The sequence below is a fragment of the Miniopterus schreibersii genome, assembly GCF_964146895.1.
Source record: "Miniopterus schreibersii genome assembly, chromosome: 2".
NCBI classification, from domain to species: domain Eukaryota; kingdom Metazoa; phylum Chordata; class Mammalia; order Chiroptera; family Miniopteridae; genus Miniopterus; species Miniopterus schreibersii.
In genome coordinates, this window is record NC_138102.1 from 18,153,906 (window position 1) to 18,170,681 (window position 16,776).

Here is a 16,776-nt window from a genome sequence, read left to right on the forward strand (position 1 = left end):
CTGCCTTACAACTTCCATCATTTTGTTGAGATGTCAGCAATTATTATTATTACTATTATTACTTTGCCATCCTTTGTTTTCACCACTCCCATTTTTAAAGAATTATGTCATTCTTTTTTAATCCCCAACAGTTTTACTTGATGTATCTTGTGATTTTCTTTTGACTCCTGCTTCATCTTTTCAGCAGTTTTTGAATCTTTGTCTTAATGAACTCCATTCACTATAAAATTTTCAGGAGTTATCTCTTCAGATATTGTATCCACTCTTTCTCCCTTTTCTTCTGATACTGAAATCCAAAATTAGGCCTTTTCAAAATATAATATGTATTGTGCTCTTTTTTCCATTTATTTTTGTTTCTGTTTCTCAGTGCTTCATTTTGGATATTTCCTTCCTATCTCTTCTTCATATCACAAATTAACTCTTCATCTGTGTCTATTAAAATGTTACCCATCCAATAAATTTTTAATTTCAATTACTGTATTCTTTACATCTAGAATTTTCAATGAAATGACTTCTAGTTTATTGTTGAAATTGTCCATAATTTCATGTAATTCATTAAAAATATTAAACATATTATCACATTGATCTGTGCTTTGAACCTGAATCTTTTATGTGTGAAAAGTCTTTGTAAATATTCTATATTATAGATTAAATTAATTACATTTTACATGGTTACTTATTTTGCTGCAACATTCTGATGATATCATTCCATGGTCTTTAGCCATCCCCAATGGTTGAGGTTAACTCTGTTTATTATGAGGTAATATGTACTTTTTTAAAAAAAATGGTATTTTAAAATATATCCTTTTAATCCTTAATATTTTGTCATATCACCAACATGTTGATATTTGGATTTATTTTTATGTATTATACTTAGTAATTTAAGTGTAATTTTCAGTTAAATAATTATTTATGCCTTTAACCCTGGAAAAATTTCGCCTTCTAGCTCTTAAAATGTTATTTATCCACCATTTTTTAAATGACAATTTTCTTCAACTCTTATTTTGTTTTTCAGAGTATCTCAGTCTAGCCTCAGAGTCTCTGAATTTCTCTTATATGTTTGAAATTGTACTTGCAAACTTTTCTATATCTGATGGCTCTTCAGTATTATTTTCAAATTAACGAATTCTCTCTTCATCTTTGCCAGCCTTATTATTTTTCAACTCCTAGATTTGTATTTTTTTTCTTATCCACCAGTACTTGTTTTATACCAGTTTGTTTTAATTTGGTTTCTATATGTTTTTTATAATTTTTAAATAAATGTAGTTCTTCCTTTTAGAAATTGGTGCATTCCAAATAAATATATTTTAAATTCTACAATATTTTTTCCATGAAGTGTGAATTGATGTTTAAAGTTTGATTTTACTTTTCTGTATTTTTTAACATTATATATCTTTAAGAATTTAGGATATTGGTTAGTATGGTCATTTTAAGGGAGATAATTGTTCTTCTGCTTTTCTTCCCTCATCATCTCTCTCTTTCTGTGATTACAACTCTTTGAATTGAGATTTGTCTACCTCCATCTAAACACAAGGCCCCACTTCTAAAACTAGGTCTTATACTAGTCATTTAGGGCATCTTAGTTGCAGTAGTATTGAGAGATACCATGAGCAGCTCTTGAGCCAAGGTACGGTTAGGTTCAGTTCCCAGTGAAAACGCTGTCTTTGTAACTCCTGCTTCCCTAAACAGCCGTCTGAGGTGGGATGGATTTTTTTTGAGAGGTAGAGAATTTCGTCCCAATCTCTTTTTAATCTGTGCAACTGGCTCCGGTATCCCATCTAGCATGGAACCATTTATTCCCTAGTACACTGCATCATTCAGACGTCCATAGCCCAGAAAGTACATGGATTTAGCCCCACTTACCATTTGGCAGTTCTGTTTTGTTGATGATCCATACATGTGTCTTCACTTTTCTCTCTGGTATGTTGCCTTTCATTTAGAGCAGAGAAGGATTGAAGTGTAAAATTACTGTGTCATCTTGATCAGAAGTCAATCTCTTTTTCTTCAGAGTGTTAAAGGATATCTTCAAATATTTCAGTACTATGATTTCATGCACACATGGACACACGCGTGCACACACACACACACCCCACATGCTCTGGGTGGATGTTCCAGTTCATTCATACGCTCACATATGTTTGTATATATGTATATATCAACTCATTTACTCATATACACACAAACACACACATACAGATATGTACAGATACATACAGATACAGATATGTGTGTGTTTGTGTGTAGAATTTGTATTCTCTTCTCAGCAGAGAAGTATATTGTCAGTAGTTTGAATGCAGGAGAATCGAAGGCGTTCTAGTTTTATTTACTGTTTAGATTTATTCTTACCAAAGTACCAATAATGATCTTGGCCTTCTAGCAATCTCCAAAATCTACTCTAGAACTAAAGTGTCTGTCTCAAGGGAAGTTAGTATTTGAATTGGGATGAAGTCATCCTTATACCTGACAAGATGAGTGGAATCTGTGTTTAAATTAAATTGCAAATGATACTCTCTTAAATTTTATTTTCAGTAAAATACTACTTAACATGTAAAGCAAATCTTTCCCCCTTCAAAATGCATGACAGCCATTTACTAATGAATGCTTTTAAATCCACTGCCTGAGCCTTAAGATATAACAAGTCATAAATTCATAGGTTTGTGTGTTTTTTTCTTTTTTGCTACACATATGGAGAAAAGGGTGCAGGAAAAAAGAGTAGAATTTGGGCCAGGAAAGTAAAACAAAAGTCAAAGTTTTCTTTGAAAATTGGAAACAATTCTGTTTGTTATGCTGGCATTTTCTCTTTGCACTCTGATGGAGACCGTTGAACAGTTACTTAATCCCACTTCAATTAATATACCGTTGTTTCCCTTCTTCTACTAGAGCAGGGATATAATGAGAGAACAAGAATGAAAAGAAAGAGACCTGTGCTCCTTTCCCTTACGTTCAGAGACACACCTTATCCTTCCTTAGTGACTTCTAGTTGGCGTTGGCACAAGCGGCTTGTGACGGTGAAAGGCGCTGAGATAAACGCCACTCCCCGGATGCGCACACCACCGTTCTGTTTGTCACGTTCTGTTCCGGAGGCCACATACCCAGTTTTTTTGGTTCTGGTTCTCCGAAAGGCGATATATTCCCTTCTAGCCTCCAACCTTGACATTCAGATATTCTCCTGACCGCGTCCATCTATTTCTTAGCCCTCGCTCTGGAGGGAATCGGGCAGCTTTCGTGTACAAGGACATCTGATGATCTTAGCCTGCACACTAGAAACTCCGCATCCAACGACACTTTGCTCTGGGTCGTTGTGTCAGTGCAAAAAACAACCATCACAACAAAGACCAACCAAACAAAAAAACACCCCTGGATCTTGGGACAATTATGAGGAGTAATGGGGGGGCTGGAATAGAAGTTTGTCCCACTGTCACATTCCTGATCTTAATTCTATTCCTGACCAGAGCCTGCAGGACAATCATCTCCTCAGGCCTTCAGCCTTCTATTTGGAGACAGCTCTGTGGTTTACCTGTGTGTTCTCCTAAAGGCTACATGGCAGTCCCATGACTTGGAACTACAGATTTACTTTAATTATCTTTGGGGGTCTCCTCCCTTGTCTCCTCCAGCAGGCATGGTGCCTACCAGAGTATACATAGAGAGTAGCAAATGAATGAATGAATAAGTGATGTCCCGGCGAGGAATACGGAAGGATCAGAGACAAAACTGGTAAGCAAAAACTTATCAAAAATACACACCCCACAAAACTTTGGCAGCATGCTCCATCGGACAGCAAGAGTCATGGTATTTTCTCCCACGATGGAAACATTCCAGCCTATCCCCGAGCTGCCACGAAGACCATGGGGTGCTGGGGTGCGTGAATCGTCCAGCTTCTCATCTAAATGCCAAGGTCACGTAACTCGGGTGCTATGGTGTCATCGGACACTACACCTTTCATGAGTTAACACATCTCCTCTTTTCTCATCACAGTTTATTTCTTTTTTAAAGCACTAACACATTAATTTTACTGCCAAAGAATTGTGTTTCTCGTTATTATTTTTAAGTTCTTCCATTCGTCTGTGTCAGCAGCTGCAGCTGAAACTCCAAGATGCCCGATTCCAGGGGGAATTCTCAGGGTACAGAGTGGGGAAGGCCGCTTGTGGTGTCGGGGCAAAGCTGTTCAGGTAGAGCCTTATCTTGGTGCCCTGCTGCCCCTTTTAAACAAATGCATTGGATTCTTGCACTTTATTGCTGCTTTGTAGCCCAATATCTAAAATAGACTTCTCTAATTTTGTGTGTGAGTTTACTTAACAAATGATCCTTCATTGCCTTTAACTGGCAAGGTTGTTAACCTGGGTTATTATACAGAGAGGACATCGCATGCAAAGCACTCGCAGCTCCCTAGCTTTTAACATCCCCCTCCCCCCCCCGCTTCCTCCAGGTTCCTGAACCCCGAGCAGGGCTGTGGGCACACAGCGGAGCATGCAAGTCGCGTGCGTTTTTGAAACGTGCCGCTCTGCCTGAACAAGATCTTCCTGGGGAATGACTGGCACGGAGCAGATTCCCAGTGGAAATATTGCTGGAGAATATCTCATCTAATTGCATTGCCAGGTTCATCAGTTGGAGTGACCAGCTGTTGCCCTTTCGTCCAGTTGGTTTCTGGCCTTCCCTCTTGATTGTCATAATTGTGTGATTAGGAGACCGTGGCTTTTATCAGAAACAGCGACAGCGGCAGAGCTAGAAATAGCTGGGTCTTCGGAAGCAGCCATCAGGCTCAGGAGAGAGGAACGCTGCACTGTTGGCATCCATACGTGGGAAGGTTGCCTCCCTCCGACCCATGCCTAGGGAAGGATCTGCGCGCAGCATAAACCAGCCCTAAGAAGGCGAGAAGGTTGTTACGGTGGTTACCGCTAAAACTATTCAGTCCAGAAGATTAACTAAAAGTGGTGTACAGATATATTGTGCAGCCTTCCCAGCTCTTCTCCTTTCAGTCTTTATTTCATGTTCACAAGCCTGTCTCCTCTTTTCTTCAGTTACGGTTGTGTTGTGTTTCCAGGGGTCTTGATCTCAGCGATGTCTGACACCTTGCTTTCGGTCAGATTTTAAAGGAGGCGCCCCCTTCTCTGAAAAGAGTCCAGTTCTATTGTTTAGGGCAGTCTGAAAATGTTTCTGTACTTTCTGAAAGCTTCCATGTGTAAGGTTTTTATTTTTCTCTCTTCTGAGTGTCTTGTCTTCAGTAATCTAGGTGAAGACTGAAATCTCTTCACTATTTTTCAAAAAGAATTCACCTGCCTCCCTAGTCTTAATGATGCCTGCACTCCAAGGAGAAGGCCACGTCTTGGCAGGGGCGGCTTTCCACCAGCCTGTTGGCTCTTCTCTCCCTTCCTCATCTCCTAGAACAACAAATTCTTCCCCTTACTCACGTAACACGTCTCTACCTTCTTTAACTTCTCTTGGACTTTTACCACTTACACCAAACAGGTAGGATAAATCATTTAAAATAAAATTTTCGGGTGAATATAGAGCTTTTCCTAAGGAATTATAGCAAACCACTTAAAACAATTTATTATATTTGGAAGGGCATATCACTCTATGCTTGATCTCTATCTCCCATCCTCTACGTTTGACTCAACTCAAACATTTTGTTTTTTCCTGGGGAACCAGCTTGGCTAGAAGTGATCAACAGGCAGTAGAAAAAGATGGAAGTCCTGCTATTTGTGACAATATAGATGGACCTTGAGGGCATTATGCTAAGTGAACTAAGTTAGAGAAAGACAAATGCTGTACGATCTCACTTATATGTGAAATCTAAAACAAAATTTAAAAAACAACAACAACCAAATTCATAGATATAGAGAACAGATTGGCGGTTGCCAGAGGCAGTGTGTGTGTGTGTGTGTGTGTGTGTGTGTGTGTGTGTGTGTGCGCGCACACGCCAGGCAGGGGGAGGGGGAGGGGTGGCTGAAATGGGTCGAGGGAGTCAAAAGGCACAAACTTCCAGTTATGAAATAAGTAAGTTCTGGAGATGTAATGTACAGCATGGTGACTACAGTTAATAACATCGTATCATATATTTGAAAGTTGCTAAGAGAGATCTTATAAATTGTCATCACATGAAAAAATTATAACTGCGTGGTGATGGATGTTAACTAGACTAATCGTGCTGATCATTTGCAAGACATGCAACTCTCAAATCATTGTGTTGTACTTCTGAAACTAATATGATGTTATGTGCTAATTATATCTCAATAAAAAGAAAGCAATGGAAATAGAAACTTTATATCTCTTTATCTTTATGTAAACCTTGTGAGAAAATAAGTATAGTCAATTCAAACAACAAACATTACTAACACTACTAAGTCTATTCATTAAATTAATATTACCTGATTACAACTAATACTCATTGGTTGACTCTAATCCAAAATAATCTCTCTAGAACAATGTATTTGTGACAAAACTGTCTCAATTTCAAAAGAGGTGACTTAAGTTCCAATTTGGTTATACTGAGTATTCAAAATCATAACATGCTAGAGCTGAAAATGATGGATCTTAACTAGGATTGATCTTAAAATCATCTAGTAAAACACTCTCATTTTACAAGTGAAAAAACAGAGAGGAGATGTGGTCTTGCCCCAGGCCACATAACCAGTCTCTGGCAGTGTCAGGGGCGAGACCTTTGGTGACCTGCTCTGCTCCTTGACCAGACACAATGACCCTGGGTCGTGATGGATGTGAATATATCTCTAAATGAAACGGACTACAATTCATACATGCTTGAAAACAGCCAGGATTAGATTAATACCGGGTGTATAACTATGTGGAACATAATCAGTACATGGTGCCCAACCAATACATGGTATGTAACATGGGGGGTAATAGTGAGGATTCACCTTCTCCCAACCCAGTAGCTAAATGGTCCTGGAGGTGGCCTGTCTCTGGCAAACCTGATGGAATGGACACTACTTCAGTCTTGACCGTGGGTCTGGAATTGCTCTCAAGCTGGTGCCTCATTCTTGATGTTCCGCAACTTAGTCCTGTGACCCTGAGCAAATCTCTTCTATACTCAGCCTGACTGTCCTCATCTGCCAAACAGGAATAATAGTGTCCATCTTGCAGGGTTGGATTCTGCTCCAAACAAAATTATTTACACGCAAGACCTATTCCTTGAGCAGGGTATGCAACCAATGGTTCCCGGTTTCCCTCCTCTCTCAGTTGCCTTTGCAATTCTACTTAAATTATTAATCTAGTATATCATCTTTTCCTTGATAGTTTTTCAGCATAAAACTGTTTTTACTTTTGCTCCCCTCTGGGGACAGCAGTGCTATTTAAATACTATCTTGGAAACGTAGTCAGTTTTTTCGACTCTCTTTTTCTTCTTATGAAAATCCTCATTTCTGATAAAACTGCCACATAGCTTGAAGAATAAAGAAAGTCGGAGGAGGAAAGACTATTTTCCAGGAGACAGGTGAGGCGTATGTGGCAGATTAATTCTCAGCTCACCTTCTCAGAGAGGGAAGGCCGAAACTCTCATTTACTAAGATTCTTACGGGATGTTCAGCCCAGTCCCTCGCCAGCCGCACATCACTTGGCTTTGAAGCATCCCTCCCCAGAGCTCCGTTTTCTTCACCAGGTCCCAGACCTTTCATTGAGCTGCAAGGGGACTGCGGGTTCCTTTCCCTGACACCCAAGCGTCTGGCGGCCTGCGGGAGAGGCAGGGCACCTGCGCTTATTGGGGAACCAATCTTTCTGCCTTTTACTCTCTTTTTGTTTGGAAAAAGTGATTAGTGCAATTACCTCATCCAGGACAATTACCTTGCTTTAAGCTGTTTATTCTGCAGAGAAAGGTGTTTTTGGAAACAAATAGCACTTTGTCCAGAAAGATTTTTAACAACTACTTGTATCAGTATTGAGTGTGGTCAGTGGGGAGCCATTGGGAAGGTTGTCTTTCAAAACGAAGACTTCATTTCCTATTGGGGCTCTACCCAAATAGGCAAAAGGGGACACATATGCTGACCAGACGAGTCATGGCCCCATTTTGGGGACTGGGGACTGTGAGAGAGAATTTGGGGCTCTGACCTTGCGCCTTTGCACTCGCGCCCCCCCCCCCCCCCCAGGTGCGTTCTTTGCTCGGAAACCTGGTGGCCTGACCCCGTCTCTCTTAAATGGCTCTTCTGCAGAGGGGCGATCAGACGCAACCATGAGGTACTTTCAAAAGCAGTTACATAAAGACCTGACAGTCTGTTCAAAACAACCCACACTTTTAAGAAAAAGTCTCTCCTCCTCCGTGAAAGGCCCAGCGTGACTCCCTTTCCCTGATACTTGGGATAAAGGCAATTCCCAGGGCCTAGATTACAACACACACAACAGGAGCGTTGGAGACGAGGGAGCTTTCTGAAAATTTGGGGCATCCCGGAGGAGTGCTTAGAATCGCAAGGGGAATGGGAGGGGGGGGGGTTGGTAAAAATGAAAATCGAGCACAGACCCCTTAAAGCACCCAGGGTTGTGATTTCTCCACCTCTTCATTTACACGCGTGCATGCTTAGCACACTTGCAGTCATGGGTCTATTCTAGTAGTGCATCCTTCCCAACTTGGCATTTAAAGTATTTTTTTCTCCTCTGAATTTTTCAGGAGTAACACCTGATCTGTTAAAAAAAAAAAAAAAGGAAGCCGGAGAGGCGCGGCTGAGACGGGGCTCAAAGTTGCGCGGAGCAGAGGTTCCGCGGCGGCAGCGACCGCGGCCCGGCGGCCGAGGCGGGCGCGTCTTTGCGCGTCGGCGAGCGGCCCGCTCCGCTCCGCTCCGCCCGGGCTGGCGGCTCGCGCTGCTCTCGGCAGCCGGCCCCGCACGCGCCGCGGCTCCGCGGGAGCGGGAGGAGTTCGCGCAGCGCGGACACGCCCGGGGGCGCGCGCCGTCGCCGGGGCCTCACCTGCGCCTCCGGCCCGCCCGCCCCGCCCGCGGGGCCCGGCCGCCGCCCCGCCCGCCGCCCCGCCCCGCGCGGGCTCATTGGCTGCGGCTCGGAGGGAGGAGACGCGGCGGCCGCGGGGGTCTCATTAGCGATGCGGACTCGCTGCTCGGCTCTGTAGTCCCGGACCCGGCGGCGGGCAGGGCCAGCGGCTCGGGCAGCGGCCGCGGCGCCAGCGGTCGCCCCGCCTGCGAGGCCATGGGGGCGCGCCCCGCCTCTGGGTGTCCAGCCCGCGGCGCCTCGGGGCGCCCTGCCCCGCTGCTGTAGGGAGCGGCCGTGCGCGGAGTCACTCGCTCCAGACCCCCGGGACCCACTCGCGCGGCTCGCGGGCTCCGGGCGTGGACGGGGAACCGCACTTGGGAGCCGGGCGAAGATCATGGGGAGAGCGGCCGCCGCCGGAGGAGGCGCCGGAGGGGCGCGCCCGTGGCTCCCTTGGCTGGGGCTCTGCCTCTGGGCGGCGGGGGCTGCGGCCGCCCGAGGTAAGCGCTGGGCGCAGCGGGCGGCGGGGCCGGGGCCGGGGGCGCGGCGAGGGGCGCGGGCCGCAGCGGGCGGGACCCGCACCGATGGCGCGGGCTGCCCAAGTTGAGCCCTGCGCCTCTCCGCGCGCCGAGCCCTGCTGGGTGGACTCGGGCGGAGGACCGCGGAGGGGACCACTGCCTCCCACCCCAAGTTTGCGATCCGCCGTAATCCTACAGGTGGCTGTCACGGGGCCCCTACCCTTGACTCGCCTCGCTTGCTCCATTTTTCCAAGCCCTCCCCAGTTGCTGCAGCCTGGAACCCACCTCTTCGCCTCCAACCTCGCCGCCCCCTGTCTTCTCCGCTTCCTTCCAAGGCGAGATCTTTCTTGGGTGGGCGCCCACCGTGGTGTCCGAGAGTCCCGGGGAAGAGGGGCCGGGCGGTGGGAGCCGCCGTGGGGCGGGCTTGAGGGAGAGGACACCTTTTTCCCTTCTGGGAGCAGCACCCAGGCTGAAGTGCGCTGAGCTTGACGCCCCTCGGGCCACACGAGCCCGGCGTCCTAGGCAGCACTGGGCTTGCTTTTGAGGCGGCTGCGTGGGTGCGGGAGCCGGGGAGAGCCGCGTGCGCCGCCCGCGCGTGTCTGTGCCCGCGGCGCGGAGCGCGGGGGAGCGGCTGCCCCAGGCGCGGGCCCCGCGCGCCCTCTCCCCGCCCTGCGCCGCCTGCGGCCGGGAGCCCGCGAGCGCGCGGCCCACGGAGCGGCCGGGAAACCGCTGCCTTGTCCTCACTTAAAAACGGAGACCCCATTTTTTTTTTCCCTGGGTCCTCCGGACTCCAGCAGAGTGAAATGTTGCAACTGGTTTGAGCTCCACCTCGAGCGAGGGCAGGGAGCATGAACTTACAGTAAATCCCGCGGACTTGTTTGGAGACCCTCGGAGGCGTTTCGCAGCCGGCTTGTGCAGTGTGGCTTTGCCTTTGAAATAATCCGGACGCGCCTCCTTCCCGCCCTTCTTTCCCTTTCCCTTTCGCCGTGTGGCGTCCATTAGACTTAGAATATGTAATGGCACCAAATGAGGTCCCCGCGCCTGTCTGAGCGATGGCGCTGGTCCCACCGCTCGCCTCGGCTCGGCTCTGCCGGCCGCCCTGGGCGCGTTCCCAGCGGCCGCGGGACGGGAGGGGGTGGCGGCGACCACAAAAGAACCGGTATCCTCTCATTTTTATAAAAGCTAATGGTGTGTTAAAAGCGGTCATACTATCTGGAATAAAGAATTTTTAAAAAAAGTAGGTTGAGGCTTTCCGTTTTATGATCCTGTTCAGTGACTATTTGCATTTCTTTTCCTGGAAAGTTTTCCCTCTCTCTCTCCCTCTCTCCCCCTCTCCCTGTCTCCCTCTCTCTCTCTCCCCCATGGAGCAGGCTTTTTACAAAGCAGGGAGGGTTCACAAATGAGCCCCAGTGATTGCACACGCGGGCTGATGGTGAGGCATGGGTCTCTTTTCCTCCCTGGAAGAAGCACCCGCCTCAGCCATTTCCTTCACTACTGAGAATGCCTCCTTGCGAAGTCAGCTCCGAGTGGTTTTCAATATACTGTAATGAAAAAAGCGGGCCTTCCCTTTTCTAGAGGTTGACCTAAATGTCTGAGTTACCGCTCGGGTTATTTGATGCGGAATGCCCAACAGCGACTGACTCCGTGTCCTGACCCCTTAGATTTTGGTTGGTGGCGTTGCCTTGAAGCCAGCTCCAGACAAGAAGTGGGGACATGCCAGGAGCCTCTTGGATGGAGTTTTGCTGGCTGTGAAACCAAGGCTAGCACCTCTTGTCTGCAAGCTGTTCTTGAAAGGTCTCCTGGAAAACATACTGTACACTCTGCAGGCTTGTTGACAACAAATGTATTACACAGATCACAGTAATGTTCGAGACACATGGAGTGCACCACTGCATCCGACTAATATTTCCCTTGTAAATATTTTACTTTCTGGGGCCTGAAGCCCATTACCCTTAGCACCTGTCAGAGATTCCCCGGTCAGCAGGCTGTGAAACCTCTGAAGCCACGTGCACCTGGTTTTGGACAGGTGGGCTCTGTTGGAGTTTTCAGAGCACAGGGTGAGTGTTTCATTGCTACTTAAATCCTCCCAGCCCAGGAAGGTGGCCATTCATTAAAAGCAAGGTCAGGTGCGCTCTGGTGCATGCTTGCCAGGTAGTCTCACCAGGCTCTCTCTGGTTGGCCCTGGGTTGTTCGTATTTATATTACACAAGTAACTAGCTTTTTGTTCTGCAAGCCTTTTCCATGTTGATTTGAACCAAGATAGTCTGCCTTCCCTAGTTCACAGGAGAGACAGAATTATGCCATTTGCTTTGATGATATAATAATTATCTAACAATTCAGTAGCATTTCCTTTACAGTTCTTCACCACTTATTTGTTTTCATGATTGTACCAACTCCTCTTCCCCCCTTTCTTTTCTTTCCTATCCCACACTTTATGTAAAACCCTCTGAAACTCAGAGGTGATCTCTGAAGATGGGCTCTGAATATAATCAAGGAGGAAGAGACTGGAGGTGAGGGAGTGTCTGCAGAAACCAGAAGTGGCCCAGATAGCGATGTTCTGTTTCCTTCTCTTGTAAGCAAGACTTGCCTCTTTAGATTTATCTTCCCGACTAGTGGCACGCTGTAAGGAAGGCACTTTGGTGTCGCAATTACTGTATATTTCAACACTTTCCAACTTAAAAGAAGGTCGTTTAAAAGTTACCCGGGACCTGCCAAGTGCTAATTGAATCCACATCATGTTATCATACTGATCTGGTTTTTGTTCTGTGAAAAAAGCACTGCTGTTGATCTGGTTGGGATTCCTGTATTAGATCTTGGACATAAGATATCCTAGTCTGAAGGCGGGGAGGAAGATGGTTTTAGACAGGCTGAGTTTTCGCACAGCTCCCTGCTTTAAAAATTTTCCTGGGCGATGCAGTCTTCCCTACAATAACTATAGTACGCATTAAGGGCGAGAGAGCACATGTTTATTTCATAGGCATAATAGGGTCGTGTGGTTTATGCACACTGAAATCTGCTTATCTACCTAGTTCATGCCGTGTTAAATCTGTAGTCATTTTCTCCTTCGTGGATGTCACTAGCGCACCCTCCCTCGCCCCCACCTCTTTCCCTCATTCCCCTCTCTTTCCTCGAAACACTGTCCTTCCTTAGGGCCACGAGGAAAGCCTTTCCTCTCGATTTCCTGCCGGGCTTGTCTTTTTCGGACTCTTGAGTTGTGCTCTTAGCTTGAGCATACGAGGGGCACCCCCTTTTTCTACCCGACAAAGTGTTCTGCTCAAGAAATCTCTTTGGCCTGTGTGGCTCAGTGCTTGGAACATCGGCCCGCGGGCCAAAGGGTCTCAGGCTTGATTCCAGGTCAAGGGCACGTACCTGGGTTGCAGGTTAGATCCTCGGCCCTGGTTGTGGTGTGTGCAGGAGGCAACCGATCAATGTGTCTCTCTCACATCGATGTGTTTTTTCTCTCTCTCTTTCTCCTTCCCTCAGTCCCTCCTACTCTTTCTAAAAATCAATGGAAAAAAATATCCTCTGTGAAGATTAACCAAAAAAACAATTTTTTTTTAAATCTCTTAAGTATCTAAGTTCTTTAGAAGAGATGAACCTTTGTGACCTGGCTCTGTAACAGCAACACTTGTCACCCTTTTCACCCTTTTTCATGGTCTTACTATGGCAAATAATAATGCCCCCTCCATCTGTCCTCACTGTTTGAGTGGCCCATCTCTGGGTCTGTGCGTCTTCAAGGGGGGCCCCATAGGGTAGGAAAGCCCAGGGGGCCCCACGAATGCCCATGAGCTCCCTCAGAACCCTCTCACAGAATCCGTCAGGCCGTCCAGACCTTGCTGTCTTATCCGTTAGGGACACACTTTTCTGTCTCCTCACTGACTGGTGAACTTGTGTTTTATTGTACTCCTTCTACCAAAATATAGTATACAGCTCAAAATGGTGCCAGCTTTAAAGGTTTATCAAGAGATTGGTTTATCAGGAGATGGTGAATATTTGATACCTCTCCCTTTTGATTTTTCTTCCTTATGTTTTAACACGGAGGCTAGAGACCCAGATCCCATGTGTTCAGCTCTAATCCCAAAGACAGGTGCACAGAGGAAGATTTATTCCACAGCGTCTTCCTAAGGAAGGTGGTGGCGGGGGTGATGCAGGACGTCCCTGTTAGTGGATGGGCACATGTGTTCACAGAATGTCCAGATGTGCCTTGCTTCTGGATTGCACCTTTGCCATGAATGCTGATTATCCTGTACTCGGGGCAGCGTCCCTTGACCAGCTGTGTCATTGTCTTCTCCTCAGTCCTTCTTACCCCGGTGCCTTCATGCACGAACAGCGTGACGGAATCACCAGTGGAAACTTGCCCCTGTCATTCTGAACTGCAGGCTCTAGATAAAGACACCTCTCTGCTCACCCCATCACTTGCTAAATGGCCAGTGTTGGCATGAGAACTGCCGTTGTATTGCTACCATTTTTTATATCACGCTTATTTTTAAGAGAAAGCATTTTTGCGGCCGTGTTCAAATAGGAAAGAATAATAGTAATTATTGTATATAGTGTCTGCTGGTGATTATTGTAAAAGTTTTATGCACATTAACTCATTTAATTCTTAAAATAACTCTGTGAAGTAGTATTATTTTCTCATTGTTAAGGTAGGAAAAGATAGGGCACACAGAGGTTAAATAACTTGCACAAGGTCACGGAGTTAGCATATGGAGGAGCCTGGATTTGAACCTACATAGTCCAACCCTAGAGCCTGCAGCAATGCTGATTTTCTGCACTCTGCTGAAAACAAAATGACCCTGATATCTTGGTGACAAAGTACTAAAATTATATCTCTATAACTGTGAGAGTTGTAGAGGAGTTTAGAGTAGCTTAAATAAATCTATAAATATATTCAGATAAATCTCAGGGATTTATGTTGTATGAAAACAACCACCCTCTCACCATTCAGCTTAATATACTTTGGGATTGGATTCACGCTTAACATTCCGAACGCCAGTTTCTAATATGATAGCTAGCTTTTTTTTTTTTTCAATTTTGAATTTCAACAGAAAATATTACTCTGATTGAATACACCATCCATGGAATGGCAGATCCCAAGAGACTATTTGTTGCATGTCTTATATTTTTAGCCTTGTTTGCCGGGAAAATGTGGAGCAGGAGATTTGAGAATAGATTGTTAACACCAGAGGCTGCTGTTTCTGCTGTTTTGGGTACTCCTGCTGCTGCGCTCGCAAGGCAGATGGCTAGATTCATTTATAGAAAATAGATATTCATTCTCTTGTGCATTTCCACTTTGAAAAGAACTTTTAATTGTTTGTGCCACATTGCGTCGTATGGCCTTATTGTGCGCATACACATGCTGGGTGTAGATAATTGTCGGAATTAGGCGGATGTTAATGTGCTCAGTTCGGACCGCCTTAGAAACTTACTACAAACTCTGTTGTGCTTTTGGAGTATTTCTTTTGAAAGTGGGGCTGTGTGCAGTATGGTGTGTGCCGCATATTTTCCCCCTAACCCCCCACTCCCACTCCCACCCCCACCCCGACTTCACTGAACTAGAAATGGAGGGCAGAGATGTTAGAATTGTGTTCATGGGGCTGAAGTAGAAATAATAATCACGTATTACACTTCTCTTAGGATATCAAACCACTACAGGACATAAATTATTTCCTAATATTGTTTCCAAGAGGACAAGAGTTAGGTGAGGCCTGTTTTCTTGCTAAACGACCGGTTCCTCCGACAGTTTCCTTTATAAGTAAGGAAAATGCAAAGCCGACAGTGAGGTCAGTGCAGCTCCCCTCAATGCAGATACTGACTTTTTGCTTCCACATTTCTGGTTCATAAAGTGCAAAGAGCTTTCCTCCCCAGAGGGAGACCTTGACACATGGATCCCTTCTGAACCCAGCCTTGTAAGGATAGGTGGAATTATGTGGGAAAATATCACTGCGGCAATGTGGAACTTGACTAGGAATGGACTTCGAAATGCTTTGTTGAGAAAATGTAATTTCTCAATCAGGTAAGTCCAAGGGAAGATGACTTGTAGGCATTCCTGAAGGTAGGTGATGGGCAGGCGGGCACAGGAAGCAGGAGATACAAGAGACCAAATGAGGAAATCCTTCTGACTACTTCAAGAACCCAGCCAGTACTGGGATAACTATGTTTAATATCATTCATAAATTTTGATAACTCACTGTAAAAGCAAATGTATTTACTAAATATTGAATGAGACTTGCCTCTAAATATATCTGTGGCATGTTGTTTAGAGTTGTTTGAAAGTGATTGGTGGCTTCAGCTAGCAACGGTACTTATTTAGAAGTTATCATCTTTATTTGAATTTAATTTAATAAAATCTCCTGGGAGAGGGGAGGAACCAAGTAAATGATCATGGGTTATGGAAGATAAGCTGGTAATATTTGAAGCTCACAAATCAGTGCCTTTCAAATGTTAATGTGCATTGAGTCACTGCAGAACTTAACATGTACATTCTGATTGCGCAAACCTGGGGAGGAGCCTGAGATTCTGCATTTCTGCCAAGCTCCCCGATGACATCATCTATGTGTACCACACTTTGGGTAGCAGGGGCATGGATGCTAGTAATTCAGGCTTTTTATTTTCAATATTTTTTTCAGTTGGAAGCCAGTATGAAGTAGAATTCAATGTAAGACTGTTTAAAAATGCCAGCAGAGGACAAGGCAAACACAAATGTCAGTTTTAACTCAGACAAACATGAAACCACTCATAAAACTAATAGACGTTCTGGGAGCAACATTCTGATGCAATATAATGTCTCAGTTCCAGCACTTGTAAAGATAGATGCAATACTTTAAAAGTCTTGAATTTTCTTTTGAAGTAGTTGAGGACTTATGGCTGCACCTAATTAATTTCTTATAATAAAGAGGAAATCGACTCCTCCAGAAGTTGAACAGTTTACCCAAAGTCAGACTTTTGTGAAAGAGGAGCTATCAGCCCTCTTCATTGTTCCTTCATTTTATTGTATCTCTTGACTTAAGCTACACTTAAAATGATCCAGAGTGTACAGGATAATGAAAAAAGAAGACTATAGTTATGATGTAGAACAAAACCAGCTGGTTAAAAAACCAACAGCAGTGTTCATTTGGGGTTCTGATGCTCCCCAAGCAGCTGGATCATTGTCACACATGCTGCAGGAGCTGGTGTTTGGGGCTGGCTTTGCCTCACGACAGGTATCTCTACCCGGCACAGCCCATCGTGTACTGTTCCTCACCCCGCACCTGGCAGTGCTTGTCCACTAGCACCTGCTAAATAATTTTTTTTTTTTTACTTTAATCTTTATATGTTAAGGTATAAATAATAC

At 45.3% G+C, this 16,776-nt stretch overlaps 1 protein-coding gene across 9 annotated transcripts in view; it reads left to right on the forward strand.

Moving 5' to 3' along the window:
- The first annotated feature begins 9,072 nt into the window (after positions 1-9,072).
- Positions 9,073-16,776, forward strand: part of UNC5D (unc-5 netrin receptor D) — a 680,073-nt gene continuing 672,369 nt past the window's right edge. For all 9 annotated transcript variants that reach the window (XR_013998001.1, XM_081125678.1, XM_081125672.1 and 6 more), the window contains exon 1: positions 9,073-9,425. Coding sequence is in view for 8 of the 9 variants with exons in the window: in XM_081125678.1 (XP_080981804.1) it covers positions 9,323-9,425 (103 nt within the window). In the remaining variant the exon portion in view is untranslated. The remainder of the gene's footprint in view (positions 9,426-16,776) is intronic.